Consider the following 23,273-nt stretch of genomic DNA (forward strand, 5'->3'; position numbering starts at 1 on the left):
ATTTTAGGCTTCAAACAAAAGTTTTTTTCATTAAAAATTCTCATTTTTATGTTCATTTTTCCGTTTTCTAGCTCATTTTTGGCCTAAAATTGCTCAAAATCCTTCAAAAACCTTCAAAAAATTTTCTAGATGCAAGATATTGTGAATTCGTTCAAATCGGCGGCACTTTCGATCGGCGAAACATTCACACCGGTGCTAAAAGAGTCGAAATTTCGAGAAACCGGAGTTTTGACACCCGAGGAGTATGTAGCCGCCGGCGATCACCTCGTCCATCATTGTCCCACGTGGAAATGGTCGACGGCATCGGATCCGTCGAAAATTCGGCCATTTTTGCCGGCTGATAAGCAATTCTTGATCACCAAAAATGTTCCGTGTCATAAGCGATGCAAACAAATGGAATACGATGAGAAATTGGAAAAGGTGGAGATTTTGGACATTGAAAATCGAGAAAAATGTAAAAAATTAGCTCAAAATGACTGATTTTCCGACTAAAATATATCAAAAATCACTAAAATAGCGAAAACTTGGTCGAAAATAATCAAAAAATGACTGAAAATGGCTGAAAATGACTGAAAATGACCCAGGATACCCGAAAATTTAATCTGAAAAAAAAATTTTCTAAGCCTCAGTAAAAAAATTTTTATCAAAAATATGTTTTTTTGAGCTCAAAATTACTGATTTTCAGTCTAAAATAGTCCAGAAATAGTGAAAATTTGGTTAAAAATGGTCTGAAAATGGCTGAAAACGACCCAAGAAACCCTAACAAATCTATCTAAATTTTTTTTCTAAGCCTCAGTAAAAATTCCTAAGCCTCAGTAAAAATTCCTAAGCCTCAGTAAAAATTCCTAAGCCTCAGTAAAAATTCCTAAGCCTCAGTAAAAATTCCTAAGCCTCAGTAAAAATCCTAAGCCTCAATAAATAATCCTAAGCCTCAGTAAAAATCCTAAGCCCCAGTAAAATTCCTAAGCCTCAGTAAAAAACCCTAAGCCTCAGTAAAAATCCTAAGCCTCAGTAAAAATTCCCTAAGCCATTTCAGGTCGTTTTTGACGGATTTCGCAATAATTTCAAACTAATTTTTGTCAATTTTAGGCCCTTTTGGAGTTTTAAAGGTCAATTTTACACGAAAGTAGTTTTCTAAGCCTCAGTAAAAATGGCGGGAAATTCAAACATTTGAATTTTTCCAGATAATCAACGACGACGAAGGAGAATATGCGACTGGCGAGGAATCTGGATGGGTGGATACGCATCATTATGAAAAGGAAAAGGAGACGACCGCTGTTGTTACGGAGGTACAAAAATTTGAATTTTAAAGAAAAAATGCAAATGCGCTCTACCGAAATTTTTTTATTACGCGTCTGAAAACCGATTTTCGATGCTGAAATTTGCTCTAGACGACTCTACAAAGCACTGAAGTCTCTAGAAATCAATCTAGAGCTATTTTGAGGAGAAAAATACAAATGCGCTCTACCAAAATTTTGCTCTAATTCGCTCAAAAACTGCCAAATTTTTCCTATTTTTCTCGTTCTTTCTCCTAAAACCCTTGCAAATAGTTACAGACGTCTCCCGCCCCGGCTCCGCCCACTTCTCCAGAATCCGATGACGATAGTGATGGAGAAGCACTGGATTTGGACGATTTGATTGAATCGGGAGCGCTGGATTCAGATGAAAACGACGATGATCCAAATCGATTTGTGAATGAAAAGGCGGCAAAATTGAATACGTCTTCTGGAGATGCTGCTGGCGCGGAAGTGGAAAAAATTCGAACCTATGATTTGCACATTTGCTATGATAAGTATTATCAGGTAAGCGATTTTGGCTGAAAATTGCTTTAAATTCCTGAAAATTAGGCCAAAAATGGCCCAATTTGAGCCGAAATGGGTCAGAAATTCGTTAAAAATTGCGAAAAATCAGTCAAAACGTCTAAATTTTGGTTTGAAACAGCGACCGATTTGAATAGAAATGATCCAAAAATGACCTAAAAAAGCTAAAAATGAGCCAAAAATTCATCAAAATTGGTTCAAATTGACCCAAAAATAGTCTAAAACCAGCGGAATTTTTTTACTGAGGCTTAGGAATTTTTTACTGAGGCTTAGGGATTTTTACTGAGGCTTAGGAATTTTTTACTGAGGCTTAGGGATTTTTACTGAAGCTTAGGAATTTTTTACTGAGGCTTAGGGATTTTTACTGAGGCTTAGGAATTTTTTACTGAGGCTTAGGGATTTTTACTGAAGCTTAGGAATTTTCTACTGAGGCTTAGGGATTTTTACTGAGGCTTAGGAATTTTTACTGAGGCTTAGAAAACCTTATTTCAAACCGATTTTTATTGTTTTTTTTTTTGGGTCATTTTCAGCCATTTTCAGACCATTCTTGACCGATTTTTTGCTGTTTAAGCGTATTTTGGACTATTTTTCCGCTATTTCAGCGATTTTAGACTATTTTAGACTGAAAATCGGCAATTTAAAACTGAAGTTTCTAATTTTCCAGGTCCCACGCCTCTTCCTGATGGGATACGATGAGAATCGCCGCCCACTGACCGTAGACCAAACGTACGAAGACTTCTCGGCGGATCACTCGAACAAGACGATTACTGTAGAGACGCACCCGTCGATGGACCTCCAAATGCCTACAGTACACCCGTGTAAACATGCGGAAATGATGAAACGACTCATCAATCAATACGCCGAGTCGGGAAAAGAGCTGGGAGTCCATGAATATCTCTTTTTGTTCTTGAAATTCGTTCAAGCCGTCATTCCGACCATTGAATATGATTTTACCAGAGCTATTAAGCTTTGAGAAGCTGTGTGATTTATTGATTTTTGTGAGAAATTGGCGAAAAAATGGCGTGAAAAGCTCAAAAATTGGCTGAAAATGGCTTAAAGTCTTAAAAATCCCATTTTTAAGACAAAAATCAAAATTTCCAGCTTTCCACACTGTTTTTTTGCCCATTTTTTGATAGATTATCAATAGAGCGCACTTTTCCCACTTACCCCATTTTTCTCTTCCTTGTTTTTTCTTTGCAAATTCGCTCCAATTGACGGGCCCCGCCCCTTTTTGCTAACTTTTTGAACAAAGTCCAATAGAGCAAATTTGCCCCCATCACACTTTTTTTTGCATTTTGTAAAAATTTGATTTTTTGAAAGAATTCCAGATGCCTTATTTTTCGATTTTTCTCTGTAAATGAAGATTTTCGTGTGCCAAAATTTTTGAATTTTTGATTTTTTTTTCGTTAAGCTCCGCCCATTTGCAGGGATCCCAGAAAGAAACACTGGATTACTGTAATTTTGAAAATGTTTTTGGTGGTTCTTATACAAGGGTTACTGTAGTTTTAAAAGGTTTTCTTTAAAGAATGAGTAATCAAGTGAAAATTAAGGATTACTGTAGTTTAGGGAATGAGAACTCAGAAGGGTTACTGTAGATTTTAGATATTAAAGGTGAGCAATCCTGGGATACTGTAGCTTTGGAAAGTGGAGCATGAGCAATCAAGATGGCTTAGGATTACTGTAGTTTTGAGGATGAGCAATCCTAGGATACTGTGGTGGTTCCAAGATGAGTATGAGCAATTAAGTTGGGATTACTGTAACGTTAAATGCTGAGAAATCCAAAAGGATTACTGTAGTTTAGGGATGAGCAATCGAAAGGATTACTGTAGATTTTGGATATGAAAGATGTTACTGTAGAAATAGGCTCCGCCTCTTTCTTCTGGGGGCCAGAAATTCCGGAGACTGATTCAAGGAAGCTTCTAGAATCATGTCTCAGGAATGTCTTGTCTCCAGTGGGGAGGGGATTACTGTAGAAATATTAGGAATAACGAGAAACAGTGAAAAATGAGCGATTTCTAAAGGCTTTTATGCGTTTTTCCAAAAGTGGGCGGAGCCTAAAAAATGTGGTTCCCGAACATTCCAAATAGGCTCCGCCCACTTTTTTGATGGGGGTGGAGCCTATTTTTATGCAATTGCAATCGCATTTCCAAAACTACAGTAATCCAATAAAGCGTTAAAAGGAGAAAAAAGGAAAAGTGAGGTACAGTAATCCATGTTACTTTTTTTTCTCAATTTGAAAAATAAACATTTTTTGGTAATTTCAAAAAAAAAATAAGTGAATCTGAAAATAATAAAATTTGGCTGAAATTTGAAATTTTTGAAAAATTGAAAATTTGGAATTTGAGGTACAGTGATCCAAAAAAAATTCTTTGAAAAATGAAATTTTTTGGGAATTTCAAAGAAAAATCTGGAAAAAATGAAATTGGCTGAAAATCAATTGTTTTCAAAAAAATTCAAAATTTGGAATTTGAGGTACAGTAATCCTTCAAATTTCTAAAAAACGCGCCAAAGACACCCCAGCCAAAATCCTTTGTTTCTTTTTTTGGTGCATTTGCGCGTCGTGGTGTATTGCGGACCTTCACCACCATAGATAATGGGCCCGGGGGCCGATGGTTCCGGGCAGTTCATTGATTTTTTAATATTTTTCTAGAAATTTCCAAAATCCAAAAATTCAGAAATTCAAATTTTTCAAAAAAATCCAAAAAAATTTTTTTGGAATTTTCAAAAATTCAGTATTGCCCAAAATAATTTTGGCTCCTAATTTCGAAATTTCTATTTTTATCCGAAAAAAACTAGAAATTCGTCATCCTTTAAGGTTGGGGATACTGTAGTTCTTCTCATTTATCACCAGTGACTCATTTTTCGCTTTTCTCTGCGTCTCTCATTTTTGTATACTCTCTCATTTGGCTGCTTTGAGTCATCAATTTCGGATATATTAAGGATGAGCAATGTAAAAAGATTACTGTAGTTTTGAATAAAAAGTAGGCTCCGCTTACTGTAGTTCAAGGATGAGCAATCAAATAAAAATAAGGATTACTGAAGTGTTGTCAGAACATAAATATGAGCGATCCTGTGATACTACTGTAGTTTGAAACGAAAATCAAGTTAGGATTACTGTATCTCTTGGTTATTCATGATGAACAACTCAAAAAGATTACTGTAATTTTATCTCAAAAAACAGACTCCGCCCCCTTTTTCCAGAATCTCTAGATTGTTAAAGCACAACATCAATCAATTTTCCTGTGTGATTTTGAGCTTGAAAGAATCTTGAAACCCCTAATTTCGAAGGGTTACTGTAGGAAATTTCTGGCCCCTTTCTGCTGGGGGCCAGAAATTCCGGAGACTGATTCAAGGAAGCTTCTAGAATCATGTCTCAGGAATGTCTTGCTCCCGTTGAGAAGGGGTTACTGTAGAAATTGGAATACTGTAGAAATAGGAATATTGGGGATTACTGTAGTTTCGAGAAACAATGAAAAATGAGAGATTTCTGAGGGCTTTTATGTGTTCTTACAAAAGTGGGCGGAGTCTAGACATTCCAAATAGGCTCCTCCCCTTTTTCGATGGGCGGAGTCTATCTATTTTTTTGGAATTTTTAGAACATTTTTTTCTATTTTTGGAGTTTTGCAATTCTAGAAAAAAACTTAAATTTTCAGACATTTCAACTTTTTCAAAAAAATGTTTTTCCAGAATTCAAAAAATGCAATTAACAGAGGAAGAATTGACACTACAGGAGTACAATGAAGGATTCTGGTGTTGGTATTGGTCCAACTTTTTGGATGTGCTTGGTAGGGACAAAAGGTTGGTTTTGATTGAAAAAAAAAGATCTAAAAATGGCAGAAAATGGGCTGAAATTGACTGAAATTAGCCAGAAATTAGTACTATTAACTTTAAGCTCAATTATCTCGGTCCCCATAAGAGATATCAAAAATTTGGTAACTAATAAAATATAGCTGATATTATGATTAATATTTTATCAGTTGACCACTTTTTGATATTTCTTATAGGAGCCGAGATATATAGGCTGAAAGTTAGGGTAATTCTGCAATTTTTAGTTTTTCACCCATTCTTACCATTTAGCTTTGAACCTATACATCTAGGTTACTGTAAGAGATATCAAAAAGGTGTCAACTAATAAAATGTTTATCATAATATCAGAAGTTGTTCATCAGCTTTCCAATTTTTGATATCTCTTATAGGAGCCGAGATAATTGAGCTCAAAGGTGACCGTGTGGTTTTGTAGGTTATATACGGTACATTATGATTTTAAAATGACCAAAACCAGCCAAAACAAGTGGAAAATGGATTAAAATGACTTGAAAGTGCTAACAATTGTTGCAAAACACCCTAAGTAGTGTTAAATGACCTAAAATTGTATAATTTTAAGTTTAAAAATGTTAGAAATCCCAAAATTTGACTTTAAATAAGCAAATTTTCAGCATCGAAGAGCACAGAGCTGACTACGCGGAGCACCTGAAAAACAAGAAAGAATCAGAAGACTATAGGTGTGATTCTTGGAATTTTGAAATTTCAAAAAATTAGCTGAAATGTAAATGATTAAAACAAGCCCCGCCCACTTTGGAAAAACGATATTTTGCTGATATCAAAGTTTTTGGGATTACTGTAGTTTTAGAAAATCCAATCATAATGCATAAACCAGACTCCGCCCCCATCGGAAAAAAGGGCGGCGCCTATTTGGAATGTTCTCGAATCAGATTGTCTTGGCTCCGCCCACTTTTGCAAAAACGCATAAAAGCCTTCAGAAATCGCTCATTTTTCATTGTTTCTCGTTGTTCCTAATATTTCTACAATATTCCTATTTTTACAGTAATCCCCCCCCCCCCCCCATGGGGACAAGAGATTCCTGAGACCTGATTCTAGAAGCTTCCCCTAGAATCGGTATCCGGACCCTCTGGTCCCCTGGAAAAAGGGGCGGAGCCTATTTCTACAGTAACCCTTTAAAATAGGGATTTCAAGATTGCATGATGCTCCGAATCATACAGAGAAATTGATAGATTCTGAAATCAAACAATCTGTAAATTCCAGGAAAAAGGGGCGGAGCCTTTTGTAAACTACAGTAATCCTTCTGGGTTGGTCATCATGAATATCCAAAAGGCATAGTAATCCAAATTGATTGCTCATGCACAACTTCTCAAGGTTACAGTAATCTAGGATCGTTCATTCATTGAAAAACTACAGTAATCCTGATCGAACCAAAAATTGAGAGTCTAGCTTTCCATGCTATGTTTAGTGGTCCCTGCTGATAAGAGATATTGTCAAAAACAGGGAAGTTTTATATCATTTTGTAGAACTGTTTAAGTTCTACATTTTCCATTTTGAATAATTTCAAAGTTTTGATTTTGAAAAAAGTTACAACCAATTTACCGTAACCCACTCGAATAGGATACCCCTCCTCCTCCTTAGAGCTTATATATTTCGGCTCTTGTAAAAGATATCACAAAGATGTTAATTGATAAAATGTTGCTGATACTATGATAAACATTTTATCAGTTGACCACTTTTTGATATCTTTAACAGGAAATGAGATAAATTGGCTCAAAGTTTAAAGTATAAATTTTCAGAGCCAATTCCTCGTTATCAGTTGTCACGGTGATAGAGGGCAATGGACAAGAATCAGGGTCATCTGGAAGGTAATTTTTTCAACTGAAGTTTTTTTCAAATCTACAGTAATCCCATTTTTGCAGCGAAAACGACGATGAAACAGCAGCTGAAATGAGCCAAGAATCAGAAAGGTACGACTTTTAGAATTTCTTCGAAAATCTACAGTAATCCTAAACTTTGCAGCTCTCAAGAAGTTTCTGAAGAAAATTTTAGATCCTTAAAATCATCTGTAAAAGAAGAAGAAGAAGAAGTGAAGAAGAAGAGCATTGGGATCCCAGCAAGCCTAAATCCTGAAATGTGGGAATCGGATTCGGATTAATTTTTGATCTATTTTTTGACCCGATTGTGTTTTTTTAAGATTTAAAATTTTATATCATTTTGTAAAACTTTTCAAGTTCTACAGTTTCCAATTAAGTTTGTCCAAAAATGTTGATTTCGAAGGAAGTTACAACTCATTTACCGTAACCCACTCGAATAGAATATCCCGCCCCAGATCATCCCGTTTCCTTTGAGCCCTTATATCTCGGTTCCTGTAAGAGATATCAAAAAGTTGAAAACATATAAAATGTTTATCATGATGCCAGCAACATTCCATCAGTTGACCGCTTTGTGATATCTCTTACAGGAACCGAGATATTTGAGCTAGCTCAAAGCTGACTGCAATTTTCAAAAATTTTCAATCCAAAATCTCTATTTTCACCATTTTAACTACATTTTCATACTTTTTAACCCAGATTTTCAAATTTCCCGCCCTTGAAAACCCCAAAAAAACACTTTAAAAATGAAGTTTCCACCGGCGGGGTTCGAACCCGAGACCCCTGGATCCAAATCGTCGAAAATCCCACTAGGCCATGTGAGAAATTTTTCAAAAGAAATTCTAGAAAATTTTCGGTTTAAAAATTGAGTTTTCGAAGGGTTTTTGGGGCTGAAAATTGTGTTAAATTGTGTTTTTTGCTCGAAAAATTCCAAAAAAAACAAACAGAGAAAAATTATTTATTTTAAAAGAAAATGTTCCAAAAAATGAATCCCAGCATATTTTTTTTAATGATTTCACAATAAAATTGATAAGAGATAATTAGTTAATTGACCAATTAATAAGTGTTTGGTGCAGTTGTGATAGCAGCAGCTGGTGGTGGTGCTGGAGCAGCAGCATCCGAAGCGGCTCCCCAAGAATCGGCGGCCGCGGTCGAGGATCCAGTGTTCCAGTTGGCAGATGGAGCAGCTGGAGCAGCGGCGGATCCAGTGTTCCAGTTGGCAGATGGAGCAGCTGGAGCAGCGGCGGATCCAGTGTTCCAGGAGTTTCCAGAAGTCTCCGATTGCCAAGAATCGACGAGTGGCTGAGAGGCGGCGGTGTTGACTGGAGCGGCTGGGACGGCGGTGAAGGTGTTGCTACCGTAACCAGTTGGGTTGGAAGCGGCTGGTGGGTTACTGTAGGTGGATGGGTTCTGGAATTCGAAAGATTTAGGAGCGCTGTTAAACAAAAATTCAAGTTTTGCTATTTATTTTATAATAGAAGCGCAGTCAAAAAACTTTAACTTTGAGCCCATATATCTATGTTCCTTTAAAAGATATCAAAAATTTGGTAACTAATAAAATGTAGCTAATATTATGATAAATATTTTATCAGTTGACCACTTTTTGATATCTCTTATAGGAGCCTAGATATATAGGCTGGAAGTTAAGGTGATTCTGCAATTTTCATGTTTTTACCCATTCTTATCCTTTAGCATTGAACCTATATATCTTGGTTACTGTAAGAGATATCAGAAAGGTGTCAACTAATAAAATGTAGCTGATATTATGATAAATATTTTATTAGTTGACAACTTTTTGATATCTTTTACAGAATGAAATATATATTTGATCAAAGTTGGCTACTCCCACATATCTCTCAAATCTCTCATTCTCCTTGCTAGTATTTAGAAACGTCGAATAAATTTGCAAAAAGTGACTGACAGCCAAAAAAAAGAGAGAGAGAGAGAGTACACAAAAAGTGAGAGACGCAGAGAAACAATGATGAATCACTGAGTCAGGGGGGAACAATAAGACCTACAGTATCCCAATGACGAATTTTGTCTTTTTCGTTTGGGGAGAATTCTCGAAATAGAGGTTTTTTTCATGGATTTTGAAAGAGGGATCTAAAAATTGACCTTTTGATCAATTTTAGACCTTCTAAAACCATTAAAACTGATTCAAGACAACATTTTCGAATTCTGAGCCATTTTTTAGGTTAGTTTAGGCTTCATTAGACTAGAATTTAAGCAAAATCAACTATAGGCTTTGGTGGGTTATTTAAAGTCAATTTTAGGCTATTTTAAAGCATATTTCAAACTATTTTGACCTATGTTAACCCATTTTCCACGCCTTTCCCTTACCTGAGCAGCTGGATTGGTTCTTGGAGCACAGCAGACGCACTTGACGTTGGAGTGATACTTTGGTGGGGACCAGTCGGCTTCCGAGACGTAGGTGGAGTCGACACGATGGTATTTTCCTCCACGACGACGGCGCTCATCATCATCCTCATCCTCATCATCGTCATCGTCATCAGCGCCTCTCTTGGATCTCTTGAATGTCTCGTCATCGTCGGTTTTGGTGAGTGCCAGGAATCCAAAGAGCTTGTCATTTGGAAGGGAAGTGTCACGACGGGCGGTTTGTTGGCAGCAGAGGTTGCACGAGTCAATGTCGTGGTTGGCGACTTCAGCACACTTCACACGGACGGCACGGTTTGCTGGGACGGATGGGTTACCGTAGTAGCCGGATGGACGGTGATGGTGGCGGTTGGAGTCGACGACGAGGAGGACGGAGGCGTCGAGGTCGCACACGAAGCCTGGAATGTTGGAAAGGTTGTCATGATGGCCTTACTATAATCCCTAGCTGAGCGCCACCATGTACTTGTTGTTTGAACTCATATATCTTGGCTCTCATAAAAGATATCAAAGTTTTGCCAACTGATAAAATTTTTGCCATAATAAGAGCAATATTTTATTAGTGAACAACTTTTTGATATCTTTTACAGTAACCGAGATAAACTGGGTCGATGGAATCCCTCTCAATAATCCCTAGAAGAACACCACTGTCCTTTGAGCTCAATTATCTCGGCTCCCATAACAGATGTCAAAAATTTGTCAATTGATAAAATATTGCTTTTATCATGACAAACATTTTATCTGTTGACAAAATTCTGATATCTTTCATAGGAACCTAGATAATTGGCGCCAATTGTAATTGAATTTTTTTCTGAATTTTTTTATCCCGAAAATTCAAATTTCCCTAAAAGTCCTAAAAATCCCATAATTTCCTTTAAATTTAGTATCAAAATGTTCCAAATTTCCCAAAGAATTTGAAAATTTGATTCAACTTACGATCCTGAATCAGTGGCTGCCAGTATCCAATCGGTTGCTGATATCCGTAGCCTCCACCGTATCCACGGGATGGTCGACCGTAGCGCCCGGCGGCCGCTTCGGTTTTCACTTCATCGGCTGGCTGCAAAAATCGATAATTCAATCGATAATTAACTTTGGACTTAAAACCTTGAAAACTAAAAAAATTTAGATTTTGAGCCAAAAAAAATTTTCTTAAAAAAACATTTTTTTTGGAATAATTTTTTCAAATATTCTAAAAATTCAAAAATCCTTAAAAATCACTTTCTAGGGTGAAATTTTCTGAAATTTCCAATTTTTTTGCATAAATTTAGTTAATTTCCGTCTAAAAGACATAAAAAGGGGGGACATACCTTGGCACCAAGCACAGCGGCCAACGAGGCGACGGTCAAAATAATGGCGGTTTTCATTTTTCTTTTAAAAATGAAAAAAAGTGATCGAATGATGATTTTTGTTGAGTTTGAAGAGCAGTTTTATAGGAGTCGAGCGGGAGGGGAAAAAAGGGGCGGGGCTTGAATTTTTTTTGATTTGCGGGATCGGAGGATCTGGTGATGGATGTTGGAAAATTGGATGGAGGAGAGGAAGGGAGAAATTCTAAGAATCTAAGGAAAATTTTGAAAGCTGAGCAATCTGAGGAATCTGGAATTTTTTTTTCGAAATTTTGAAAAAAAAAACCTGGGTGAATTAAGGAAGAAAGAAGAATTTCGAAATTGGAAAAGGCCTAAAACCACTTTAAATTAGCTCAGAAAAGAAGCAAAAAGAATTCGAAGCCAAAAAGAATCGAACCCGCGACCTCTAGATTCAAAGTCAAAAGTGTTCACCACTAGGCCACGCGAGCACTTTAGAGAAATAGCGCGAAAGGCGTAGAAGAAGGAGAGGGCGGCGGGCGCCGCCACCAGGCGGCAATGTCCATCCTTCCGCGCCGCTCACATCAGGTGCTCGCGTGGCCTAGCGGGGAACACTTTTGACTTTGAATCTAGAGGTCGCGGGTTCGAATTTTTCTGGGTCAAAATCCTTCTTGCTGTTTTTTACAAGCATTCTAATAAATTTTTAAATATCTCTGATATTTCTGAATTCCTCATCATTCTGAAAATTCTGAAAATTTCAGAAAAAATCAAAAATCTCGGAACTTTTTTCAGATTCTCGGAATTAATTTGATATTACTGTACTTTGACCCCAAAAAACAAAAATCATATATTTTTTCTTTCAGATTTTTTCATTTTCCCATGACCCAATTTTCCAATTTCCCAATATCACAAAATTCCATTTATCCTTATCAACCCCCGCCTCCACGAAGAATTCCTTATCACCCCAACCCACGGATTTTCAGATATTTCTAGAAATTTCTTATCAATTTGTCATCTTTCATGTGGGGGCGAGACGGATCTCAGGAAAATGATTTTTTTTTCATTTTTTTTCAGATGCTCCAATCCAACAAGAATGTATGTTTCTGTTTCAATTTGATTGAGAGATCGGGAAACTTTTTTTTCAGAAAAAAGATGAGCAATGAGGGAAGAAATGAGGTCAGGTCATCATGGATAGAAGTGTAATGAAGCAAAAAGAATAACGGATTTTTTTCTTCTAGAAAAAAATATCCAGATGCTCTTTTGGGATCAAAGTACAACCGAAAAATCTGAAAATTACAGATTTTGAAAAACAAATTTTTTTTTGAAAATTTTTGAAAATAGCCCATTTTCAGACGTCTACAAAACTGGCTCAAACTTTTTGTATTTGTCTGAAAATTACAGATTATATTAAACAAGGCTAGAGCTTCATTTTTGTAGTTGACAACTTTTTTGAAAAATTCAAACCCAAGGAGATATGGGTTTTTCAAAAATGTTAACTTTTTAGTTTCAATTTCTTCTATTTTCTACAATTTTTGAATTTTTTGAACCCAAATTTTTAAAAAAGAATCTTAAAATGCTTATTTTTTTTATTTTCTATGTAAAAGTTCAATTTTTCCATGAAATCTGAAAATTTTGAAAATTCAGTTTTTTTCAAATTTTTTAAAATTTTCCAAACTTTCCAAATTCCTGAAAAAGTTTAAAATTCCTTGAAATTCCTGGACATTCTCTTCCCATTTTCTCCCGATCACCAGATCCATCATGCTAGGCTCCGCCCCCTCCGATCCCAATCAAATCTCTGCGTCTCTAACTATCTTAAAATCAAGTATAAAAGAGATATCCGAGATTCTTCTAAATCCATCAATCCGATCAAAACATGTTCTCTCCCACCTGGATCGTTTCGTCTTTGGCTCTTTGTGCCGCCGTCACCATGGCCGCGGAAACCTCGACCGCCGCTGGCGTCGAGGCCAAGGTAAGGGTACTAGATAATGAATAATTGCTTTAGACTAGGTTAGAATGGCTGGAAAAAGAAGCAAAAAGGATTTGGAGCCGAAAGGAATCGAACCCGCGACCTCTAGATTCAAAGTCAAAAGGGTAAGCCAGTAGGCTACCGGCGCATACGGCGATAAATGGCGCGAGAGGCGTAGAAAAGGGAGCAAGAGAGGGCGCTCACGCCGCGGGCGGCTGTGCCGCCACCACCGCTCCCTTCTCTATACCTTCGGCGCCAAACATATTCATGTGATCGCGTAGCCTATTGGTTCACACTTTTGACTTTGATTCTAGAGGTCGCGGGTTCGAATCTTTCTGGGTCAAAGTTCATTTTGGTTCTTTTTACAACCATCCTAGTCTTGTTTTAAGACCTATTTTACCTATTTTTAGTAACTTTTACTAAAAATTTCCAGCCAGCCGACGTGAAAGACGCACCAGCTGGTGCCCACTATGGCGGTGGATACGGTAACCCATCCTACAGCCAGCCACAGTATCCAGTCTACCAATTCCCAAACTTTGATGTCAACTATTGCTCAGTCCACGCCTCCTTCCCACTTGTCGGACTTAGAAGTTAGTTTTAGCGGGAATTTGAATTTTTTTGAAAATTTGGACAAAATTGGATTACTGTAATTTTTCCTTTCAGAGAACCGCCACCACGGAAGAGGAGACCGCTACAAGAGACAAACCTATGGTGGACCAGCTCAGGATTCTGGAGCCAACTATGGAGGGCAAACCTTCGGTAAGAAAGTTGGTCTGGCGGGAAATTCAAAATTTTGAAAATTTGAAAAACCCGAAAATCTCAAAATCGCTCATCTCTAGCTCATTTTTCTTCTATTTCCCGGCCAGCTTAGAAAAAAAATTATTTTCGAAAAATTCAAATTTCCAGACGCCCCAGCCACCTCCTACAACGCCCCATCCTATGGTCCATCGTACGTTCAGAGACCGCGCCCATTCGAGCGTCAGGGATGCAGAAACACCGCCATTTTCAATCAGGACTCGTGCCAGAACTGCTGCACCATCTCGTCTCGTGCCTCTGGAAACACTGCTGTAGGTTTTTTGGGGGAAATTGGTTTTTAGAGTTTCAGATAGCTAGAAACTAGTTTAAATTAGCTCAGAAAAGAAGAGAAAAAGGTTTGAAGCCAAAAAGATTTGAACCCCCGACCTCTAGATCCAAAGTCAAGAGCGTTCACCTCTAGGCCACGTGGGCACATTGTGGGAAAGCGCCGCAAAAGGCATAGAGGAAGGAGCGGGCGGCGAGGCTGCCACCACTGCTCCCTTCTCTATACCTTCCGCACCTGTTGCCTTAGGTGCCCTCATGGCCTAGTGGTTTACACTTTTGACTTTGAATCTAGAGGTAGCGGGTTCGATTTCTTTTGCCTCTAATCCTTTTTGCAACTTTTTGCCAACATTTAAAGCTATTTTCAAAGCATATCAAGTAGTTTAAAAGCACTTTAACACGGAACTAAGCCTCAAAACCCTCTAAATTGCCTCAAATTTGACCTTTTTCAATTCCAGCCAGTCGTCGGAATCCTGATGATGTTTGATCCAAAGCTCTCGGCTGATAAGAAGCATCACAAGAAGGACGACGACATCAACTCGCCAGACCGTGCCATCCAATGCGTCTGCTGCACTTCCAGAAGAGTCTAAATCGTTTTTTTCTAACATTTTTTTGAAAAAAAAACACATTTTATGCAAAAACCATTAAAAATCCCCCCAAAAAATCTGTAATCCCAGTTTTAATTTCCCATTAATAAAGTCCACATTTTCTGGAAAAAACGTTTTCTTGGATTTTCAGATTTTCCAGCAGAAGTCAGATATTCGAAAAGTAAATATTCAAATTTGAGAGATTATGAGCTTTAAAATGACCCCGAACACGACTAGGCTCCGCCCACTTTGAGAATTCAGATAGAGACGCGACGCACGACCGCGACGCTCCTGAAAAATGAAAGTGGTCGGAGCCTAGTCGTGTTTGGGCTCATTTTGAAGCTCCCGCACTGATGGATGCATATAATTTAATCAAAAACTAAAAAAAAAAACCAAAAAAGAAATAGAGAATTTGAGATTTTTCTAAAATTTGCAAAAAAAATTTTTTTTCAAAAAATCAAACCGCACCAAAGTCCATATCGTGAAAAAGATCAATAATCTATTTTCGAGACAACATAGAATACATTTCCCGCCTGTAATCCTCTTAATCGTAACTTTTAAAAGTTCTTTTTCGCTGAAATTTGAATTTCAAATTTTTTGAGAAAAAACTTTTTTTTCAAAATTTTTTCCTCCCCACTTGATCCTCCTTTGATCCTTTAAAACTAGAATATTGTACTTTTTCATCTTTCTCTGCGTCTCCTAATCTCTAACATCATCATATGGTCTACATATAAGTAGGGTTAAAGGACTGTTCTTTAGGCTCCGCCCATTTTTTGGTTTTTATGGGTTTAGAGTCGATTTTGATTGATTTTGACTTGAAAATTGTGATTTTCAAGGTATTTTTGGTCTAGGAACACTTTGAAATACCTAAAAATGAGATTTTTTTAAATTCCAAAAAATTTTCAAAAAAAATTTATTTCAGAAAATTTTTTTTTTTCGAAAACTGAATTTTTTCCAAATTTCCAGACTATTTTTAGTATGGAATTTCTATTTTCAGCATTTTCAGCCAAAAAATTTCATTGAAAAATGGGGGAAATTCACGTCAGAAGCTGATGGTTTGATTGGATTAAAAATTCTTTTATCAGTGATAAAAATACACTTTTCGGGTCGGAAATGGGTGGGACACACCCAAAAATTTTTTTGTCTGAAATTTTTGATCTGAAAAAAAAAGAAAAGAAAAAATTCTAGGAAAAAAAAATTGAAAATTCGAAAAAAAAATTTTTTTTTTGAAAATTTTGGAATGTTTCAAAAATCTCATTTTTAGGTATTTCAAAATGTTTCTAAACGAAAATAACCCTGAAAATCTCAATTTTCAAATCAAAATAACCCTAGATCGACTCTAAAACCCCAAAAAAAAAACCAAAAATGGCGGAGCCCAAAGAACACTCCTTTAACCCTACCGATATGGCCATGATGTTAGAGATTTTGATTTTTTTTTGGAATTTTCGACTTTTTTTTTTGAAAAATTATTTTTTCAGATGTCAAGTAATCCTGCTCCGTGCCTCGGTTGGCTCTTCTGCAATCTTGTAGAAGAGAATATTGTCAAAAAACAGGTTTGGGATTTTTTTTTAATTTTGAATTTTTTAAAAATTTCATATTTTAATTTTTTTTAAATTCACATTTCCAGTTTTAAATTTTTTAAATCATTTTCTAGTTTTCAAAAAATTCAATCGAAAAACAAAAACAATCGAATTTCTAGTTACCGGAAACACTCTAATGGAACGCCACCGGACCACTGTCTACTTTGAGCCTATATATCTCACTTCTTTGGAAAGATATCAAAAAGTTGTCAACTGATAAAATGTTTATCATGATATCAGCTACATTTTATCAGTTGACCACTTTTTGATATCTCTTACAGAAAATGAGATACATGGGCTCAAATTTGACGATGTATTTCGAAAAAATCAATGTGTGTTCCACATTTCCAGATGTCCCCACTATAAAAAAAACCCCACCCAAAAAAATTTTTTCTAGAAAATTCTATAATTATGTTTTCCGGAAACTTCCATGAAACTTCAATAAGTTCTTAAATTTCAGACTTTTTTTCCTGGAAACCTCCGAAATTATTTTCCGCCTCATCATATGGAAAATGCGTCATTATTATTGATGCTTCAAAAAAAATTAATCGGCTCAAAAAAAAAAGAAAATGTCAAAGTTTAATTTGAGTAGAGTATATTCAAAAAAAAAATAGTTTTTTGGCTGAAAATTCTGGAAAAATTCCTGTGAAATAGCGTAAACACTCTAATACAACGCCACCCAAAACATAAACTTTGAACCCATGTATCTCATTTTCTGTAAGAGATATCAAAAAGTGATTAACAGATAAAATGTTGCTGATATCATGATAAACATTTTATCAGTTGACCACATTTTGATATCTTTCAGAAGAAGTGAGATATATAAGCTCAAAGTTAAGAGTATGGGGGCCATCCAACAGAATGACCCTCGTGAAGCCGTCAACTTTGAGCCCGTGTATCTCATTTTCTGTAAGAGATATCAAAAAGTAATTAACTGATAAAAGGTTGCTGATATTACGATAAACATTTTATCAGTTGACCACTTTTTGATATCTCTCAAAAAAAGTGAGATATATAGGCTCAAAGTGGACGGTCCCGATGGAGTGCTGTTAAAGTGTTTACGGTATTTTCTTCTTAAATTTAATCTTAATTTTTGTTCAAATAAGGGACATCTAGACATTTGGAATTTAGGCTTCAACCATTTTTCTAGTGTTTTAAGGAAATTTTGGGATTTTTCGAAAATTTCAAATTTCAAAAAAAAATTTTTTTAAGTTTTGAAACCAAAAATCCTATAATCCATTCAGTTTTTTTTCTGACCATAACCCATAAATATTGCCCTTTTAATCCTTTTTTTATTTGCAAATTTTATAAAAAATTTTTTGTTTCTCCGAAATTTTTTTCAAAATGATAAAACATCAATTTTCAATTCTTTATCAACTCTAGTGATAAAAAAGAGTCCAGAGTGTCTAGTCAAAACCCAAAATTAAATTTTTTGACCTAAAAATTATTTTCTCTGGAAATTTTGGAAAAAAAGTTTTTCTAGTAGTTTTTTTTTTTTTGCAAAATCTGATCATTTAAGAAAATCTTGTGGATTTCGATTTTCATCAAAAAATAAGACCAAGAAAATCCAAAAATAATTTTTTGGGAGATTTGTTTTGGTGTTAATCAAAAATATTGGATCTGGATTTTCAGATTAATATTTGATAAGGAGATAAGCTCCACCCACATTTAGCATTTTCTGGCATTTTCTGATGAGAAAATGATTAAAAAAATCTGCAATTTTTTGGATTTATTTTTTGAAAAATTCGAATTTTCGAAATATCAATAATTTCCATCTTATTTTGACTATGTTTCAGTCATTTTAGGTCTCTTTTTGACATGATTCTAGCTGATTTTTCCGAAATTTTAACTTTTTGGGTCATTCTTAGCCTATTTTTGACAATTTTTTGGTTCAATTTCCACAATTTTGGAGCCAGTGTCTAATTGCTCATTCCTATTTCACTTTCTTTCATTTCCCCCTAATTTAAAGGCGCATAAGTGGGACAGGTGGTCCCGTTTTGAAGATGTGAAAAGGTGAAAGTGACATCTGTTATATTTTATTGACATCCGAGACCATAGGACCATTTACGATCGATCCCTTTTAGGCCATTTTTGGTTAATTATAGACAAGAAATCATATTTTTGAAACATTTATGAACTTTTTTTGGACCATTTACAGGTTTTTCTGGTTACAAAACTTCACATTTTGAATTTCTAGGCGACTCAGATTTAAAAACTGTCGTAATATTCGAACTTCTTACGAAAATAGATAGATTTGAGTATAATTTTGAGCTTCCTTTCCTCAGAAATCCCTGAAAAATGAAATCTTCCAATTTTTGACATGGTGGCCGAGAAACCCTAACTTTCGAATTTCTCGGCCGCCAAAACTGGAAATAAGCTTTATGTTTGTATTTTTCATAAAATTTCTGTTTATTTGAATTTCATAATGTGATGATTTTAGGCTTGTGATCATTTTAAGTTTTGTGGAAAACCAAAAATTTTGAAATTTTTTTTTTGAAAAATCTGAAATTCGTCTAACTTATAGAAACATCAAAATTTGTCTAAGTCGGTTGTTTTTGATTTCAAAATGACTGAAATAACAAAGTAAATTTGAATTTATCATTTCAGACAACTGAGACGGTCTAGAAACCCAACTTCATAGCGTAAACATTCTAATAGAACGCCACCCCGATTCGTCTACTTTGAGTCCAGGTATCTCGATTCCTGTAAGAGATACCAAAAAGTGGTAAACTGATAAAATGTAGCTGATATTATGATAAACATTTCATCAATTGACAATTTTTTGATATCTTTCAAAAGAAGTGAGATATATAGGCTCAAAGGGGACGGTCCGGGTGGCGTGCTATTAAAGTGTTTACGGTGAACATTTATGACTTTCTTTCGGACCATTTAGGGGTTATTTCCAGCTAGTTTTAGCCAAAGAAATCGATTTTTCTGCATTTTTTGGTCCATTTTAGCCCTTGATATGGTTTCCTATCATTTTTTGATCCAGTTTCAGATTTTTTTCAAATTTCCAAATTTTTAAATTTTTTTTTTGAATATACTCTTTTTCTCTAAATTTCGTTCAAAAATCAAGTGAACAAACTTGATTATTTTTGCTGCTGATGCAATTTGTATTTTGATGACAAAAAACTACGAATTTTCGATTTTTCGAACTTTAAGGAAAAAGAAAGGATGACAAATGAAAAATTTTCGGTTTTTCAACTTACCGTAAAAACACTCTAAGGCCACCCAAACTGTCAAATTTCAGCCTATATATCTCATTTTGTGTAAAAGATATCAACAAACTGTAAACTGATAAAATGTAGCTGATATTGTGGTAAACATTTTGTCAGTTGACCACTTTTTGGTATCTTTCCAAAGAAGTAAGATATAAAGCTTAAAGTTGGAAAGTCGACGCTTGCAGGATGAGCTAGACTGTCGGCTGCCGGTCTCTTAACTTTGACCCGGTTTATCTCGATTACTGTAAGTGATATCGAAAATTGATAAAATGTAGCTGATATCATGATAAACATTTTGTCAGTTGACTAATTTTTGATATCTTCCACAGAAACCGAGATAAATTGGCTCAAAGTTGACAGTGTGGTTGCTGTTCTAATAGCTCTGAAGCGTAACTTTTAGTTTAACTTTTAGCACATTTATCTCATTTTCTGTAAGAGATATCAAAAACGTGTCAATTGATAAAATGTAGCTGATATTATGATAAACATTTTATTAGTTGACCACTTTTTGATATCTTCCACAAAAACCGAGGTATTTTAGCTCAAATTGGGGGGCCCGTTTTGGGTCATTTTTGACCAATTTTCCTGACCAATTTTGGCCTAAAAATAGAGTTTTTCTGTCTCATCCCTGTCCAAAAAACATAAAAAATTTCACACTTTTTTTCCCAAAATGACCCCAAATTTCAAAAAGTCAGAATAAGTCAAAAAATACGAATAAGAAGAAGAACACTTAACTTGTATGTACATACAAGTCAAATATTTGCACTCTTGACCTAGAAAAATTGGGGGGAAGAATTTCCTTCTTATAAAAAATTCATAACTTCTTCTTCTTGTTCTCTTCCTTTTTCCGGTCATCTTTCCTCTCTTCAGAATTCCTTAAAAATAGTGCTAAAATCAAGAGACGCAGAGAAAATGACCTTCATAAAGAGAAAAAAAAACGGTCAAAGAGATAGAGAGATTTTTTTTGAAAACTGGTTTTTCTTGAAAAAAGAGATTTTTTTGATGACTCTCTCTTGAAGAGTAATTTGATTAGATGTCGTTGGTCAGTTTTTTTTGTAGGTTTTGACGTGATTATTCTGAAATTTTCTCTGTTTTCGAGAAGTTTCTCAATATTTAGCACCATTTTCAGCTTCCTGACACAATTTTCACCCTCAAAAACCGCTCTAAACCCAATTTTTGACCCTAAAATCAGTTTTCCAGCAAATTTTCGCAAAATTGCTCATATGGCCTAGTGGGATTTTCGACGAAAGAATTTGGATCTAGGGGTCTCGGGTTCGAATCCCACCGGTGGCAACTTTTTTTTTGGAGTGTTTTCGGGGGTTTTCAAGGGCGGGAAATGCGAATATCGAGGTTAAAAAGTCTGAAAATCTAGTCAAAATGGTGAAAATGGGGGATTTTGAGTTGAAATCTTTGATTATCGCTAAATTAGAGCTTTTTGGGTCTATTTTTTTGGTTTTCTAAATTAAATTTTTATCCTTTTTTCTGTGGCCTAGAATTCCCTCAATTTAGTAGTTTCTAGGCCATCTAACATAACCAAAAATCAAAAACCTCTTTTAAAAAAGTGAACGATCACTTTTTTTTGCAAATTTGGAAAATTTTGGGCGTTTTTGGAATCAATTTCTCTTTTTTTTGGAAAACCAATTTCTAATTTTCTGAGATCAGATGATTTTTTAGTTTACCGGAAATTGATTTTTTGAAAAAATTGAAATTTAAAAAAAAATCATATGATGCTCATTTTTGAACTCTTTATTTTTATGTACTTCCTATTATTATTTTTAAATTAAAAACATAAAAAATTTTTCAACTGATAAGAAAGTGAACATTTTGAAAACAGGATGAAATTTTGAATTGGACGAGTCTATTTACCGTAAACACTCTAATAGAACGCTACACGGACCGTTCACTTTGAGCCTATATATCTCACTTCTTTTGAAAGATATCAACAAGTTGTCAACTGATAAAATGTTTATCATGATATCAACAACATTTTATCAGTTTACACATTTTTGATATCTCTTACAGGAAATGAGATATATGGGCTCAAAGTGGACGGTCCGGGTGGCGTTCTATTAGAGTGTTTACGGCGAATTGTTTTAATGTACCCTCCAAAGTTTTAGAATCTACATTAATCCCAAGAGCTACAGTAATCCGCTACAAAAAATCAAACATCTGTTTTTCCAGTAGTTTGACCTCAAAAATACCAAAATTCAACTACGTAACAAATTTTATGCAAATCCCAAAATTTCGGACTCCAAACAACACGGAATTTCAGTTTCCGTAGTTTTTCTGGCCATTTTTTGATCGTCATCTCACATGCGCCTTTAAATTTTGAAAAAAGTCTAAAATTCTATAAAAATTTTGAAAATTTTTTTTTTCAAAAATTTCAAAAAATCGAATTTTTGATTTTTTTTTGAAAAGTTTGGGATTTTTGATATTTGTGAAAAAAACATTTGTTTGTACTTTCCCCTCTTTGAAATTTCAACGAAACAAAACATAGCCCACGCCCCCCTCTATTCCTAGGCTCCGCCCACTTTTTGGTTGTCTGACCTCCAAATGATTATTTTACGCACTGATAAGCAGCAGCAAATAATTTGTTTGAAAAAAAGATGCAAGTTTTTTTTCGCTGATAAAAGTTCCAATTTTTTGTTATTTTATTTTTTGATGAATTCTGGAAATTTCCAGATTTTCAGATTAGAAAAAAAATCTGAAATTTGAAATTTCAGGATTTCAAATATTCTCGGGTCATCTAAAAATCTGAAAATCCAAATTTGTCTTTGGAATTTCAAAGTTTTTCCGAAATTTCCTTTCAGATTCTAGAATTTCAGCGTTGTAGAAAATTTAAAATTTCGAGAAAATTAATGATTTTCTAAATTTTCTAATTTCTAGAATTTCAGATTTTTTTTTAGATTTTTCAGTTTTTTGAAAATTCAGATTCCCCAAAATTTTTGATGTTCCTTTTTTTTTAAATACTGATTTTTCCAAAATTTCAGATTTTTCCAAAATTTCAGATTTTTCAAAATTTTAGATTTTTCAAATTTTTGAAAATTCAGATTTACCAAATTTGAAATTTTTCCAAATTTCTGCTCTTCCAAAATTTACTGATTTTCCAAAATTTCAGATTTTCCAAAATTTCAGATTTTTCCAAAATTTCAGATTTTCCAAAATTTCAGATTTTCCAAAATTTCAGATTTTCCAAAATTTTAGATTTTTCAAATTTTTGAAAATTCAGATTTACCAAATTTCTGCTTTTCCAAAATTTTCTGATTTTCCAAAATTTCAGATTTTCCAAAATTTCAGATTTTCCAAAATTTCAGATTTTCCAAAATTTCAAAAGTTCGGACGGATATTTACAAATTTCGTATTTTTTCCAAAATTTGAGATTTTTCCAAATTTCGAAAAATTCCAAAACATCCAATCCAAACTCTTACAGTACCCTCAATGAAATTTTTCTTCAAAATATTGGAAAATCTGTTATTTAAAAAATTTTTCAAACCTACAGTACCCCTTACTCTTAAAACACCTCCATGACCAACCATATAGACCCCATATAATTACTATTTTGTCTCATTTCTCATTTTCTTTTTTTCCGTTTTTCTCTAACCACTCTCTCCATTTCCCACACTCTCTCGTCTATCTCAAAATGATAAGAAACTTGTTTTTGACCCCTATGTACCAC

The 23,273-nt window shown here is 34.9% G+C and overlaps 4 protein-coding genes across 4 annotated transcripts; 3 read left to right on the plus strand and 1 right to left on the minus strand.

The window, feature by feature from the left end:
- Positions 1-129: 129 nt before the first annotated feature.
- Positions 130-2,793, plus strand: Cbr-atg-3 (the record flags this gene model as incomplete). Its single annotated transcript, XM_002634801.1, has 4 exons — positions 130-420; positions 1,185-1,289; positions 1,557-1,802; positions 2,485-2,793. 4 exons carry the CDS (start codon positions 130-132, stop codon positions 2,791-2,793), a joined length of 951 nt encoding a protein of 316 aa, XP_002634847.1.
- A 2,724-nt stretch (positions 2,794-5,517) lies between these two features.
- CBG26513 lies at positions 5,518-7,758 on the plus strand (the record flags this gene model as incomplete). The annotated part of the gene is made up of 5 exons (XM_045236293.1): positions 5,518-5,618; positions 6,257-6,322; positions 7,400-7,468; positions 7,523-7,570; positions 7,623-7,758. The coding sequence occupies 5 exons, from the start codon at positions 5,518-5,520 to the stop codon at positions 7,756-7,758; spliced, it is 420 nt and encodes a 139-aa protein (XP_045099437.1).
- A 772-nt stretch (positions 7,759-8,530) lies between these two features.
- Cbr-perm-4 lies at positions 8,531-11,229 on the minus strand (the record flags this gene model as incomplete). Its single annotated transcript, XM_002634800.2, has 4 exons — positions 8,531-8,884; positions 9,815-10,266; positions 10,802-10,922; positions 11,173-11,229. The coding sequence occupies 4 exons, from the start codon at positions 11,227-11,229 to the stop codon at positions 8,531-8,533; spliced, it is 984 nt and encodes a 327-aa protein (XP_002634846.2).
- A 1,810-nt stretch (positions 11,230-13,039) lies between these two features.
- On the plus strand, positions 13,040-14,799 carry Cbr-perm-2 (the record flags this gene model as incomplete). The annotated part of the gene is made up of 5 exons (XM_045236294.1): positions 13,040-13,135; positions 13,566-13,722; positions 13,796-13,891; positions 14,039-14,199; positions 14,668-14,799. The coding sequence occupies 5 exons, from the start codon at positions 13,040-13,042 to the stop codon at positions 14,797-14,799; spliced, it is 642 nt and encodes a 213-aa protein (XP_045095288.1).
- Between the last annotated feature and the right edge of the window lie 8,474 nt (positions 14,800-23,273).

Source organism: Caenorhabditis briggsae (assembly GCF_000004555.2).
Source record: "Caenorhabditis briggsae complete genome, chrIV, whole genome shotgun sequence".
In the NCBI taxonomy this organism is placed as follows: Eukaryota; Metazoa; Nematoda; class Chromadorea; order Rhabditida; family Rhabditidae; genus Caenorhabditis; species Caenorhabditis briggsae.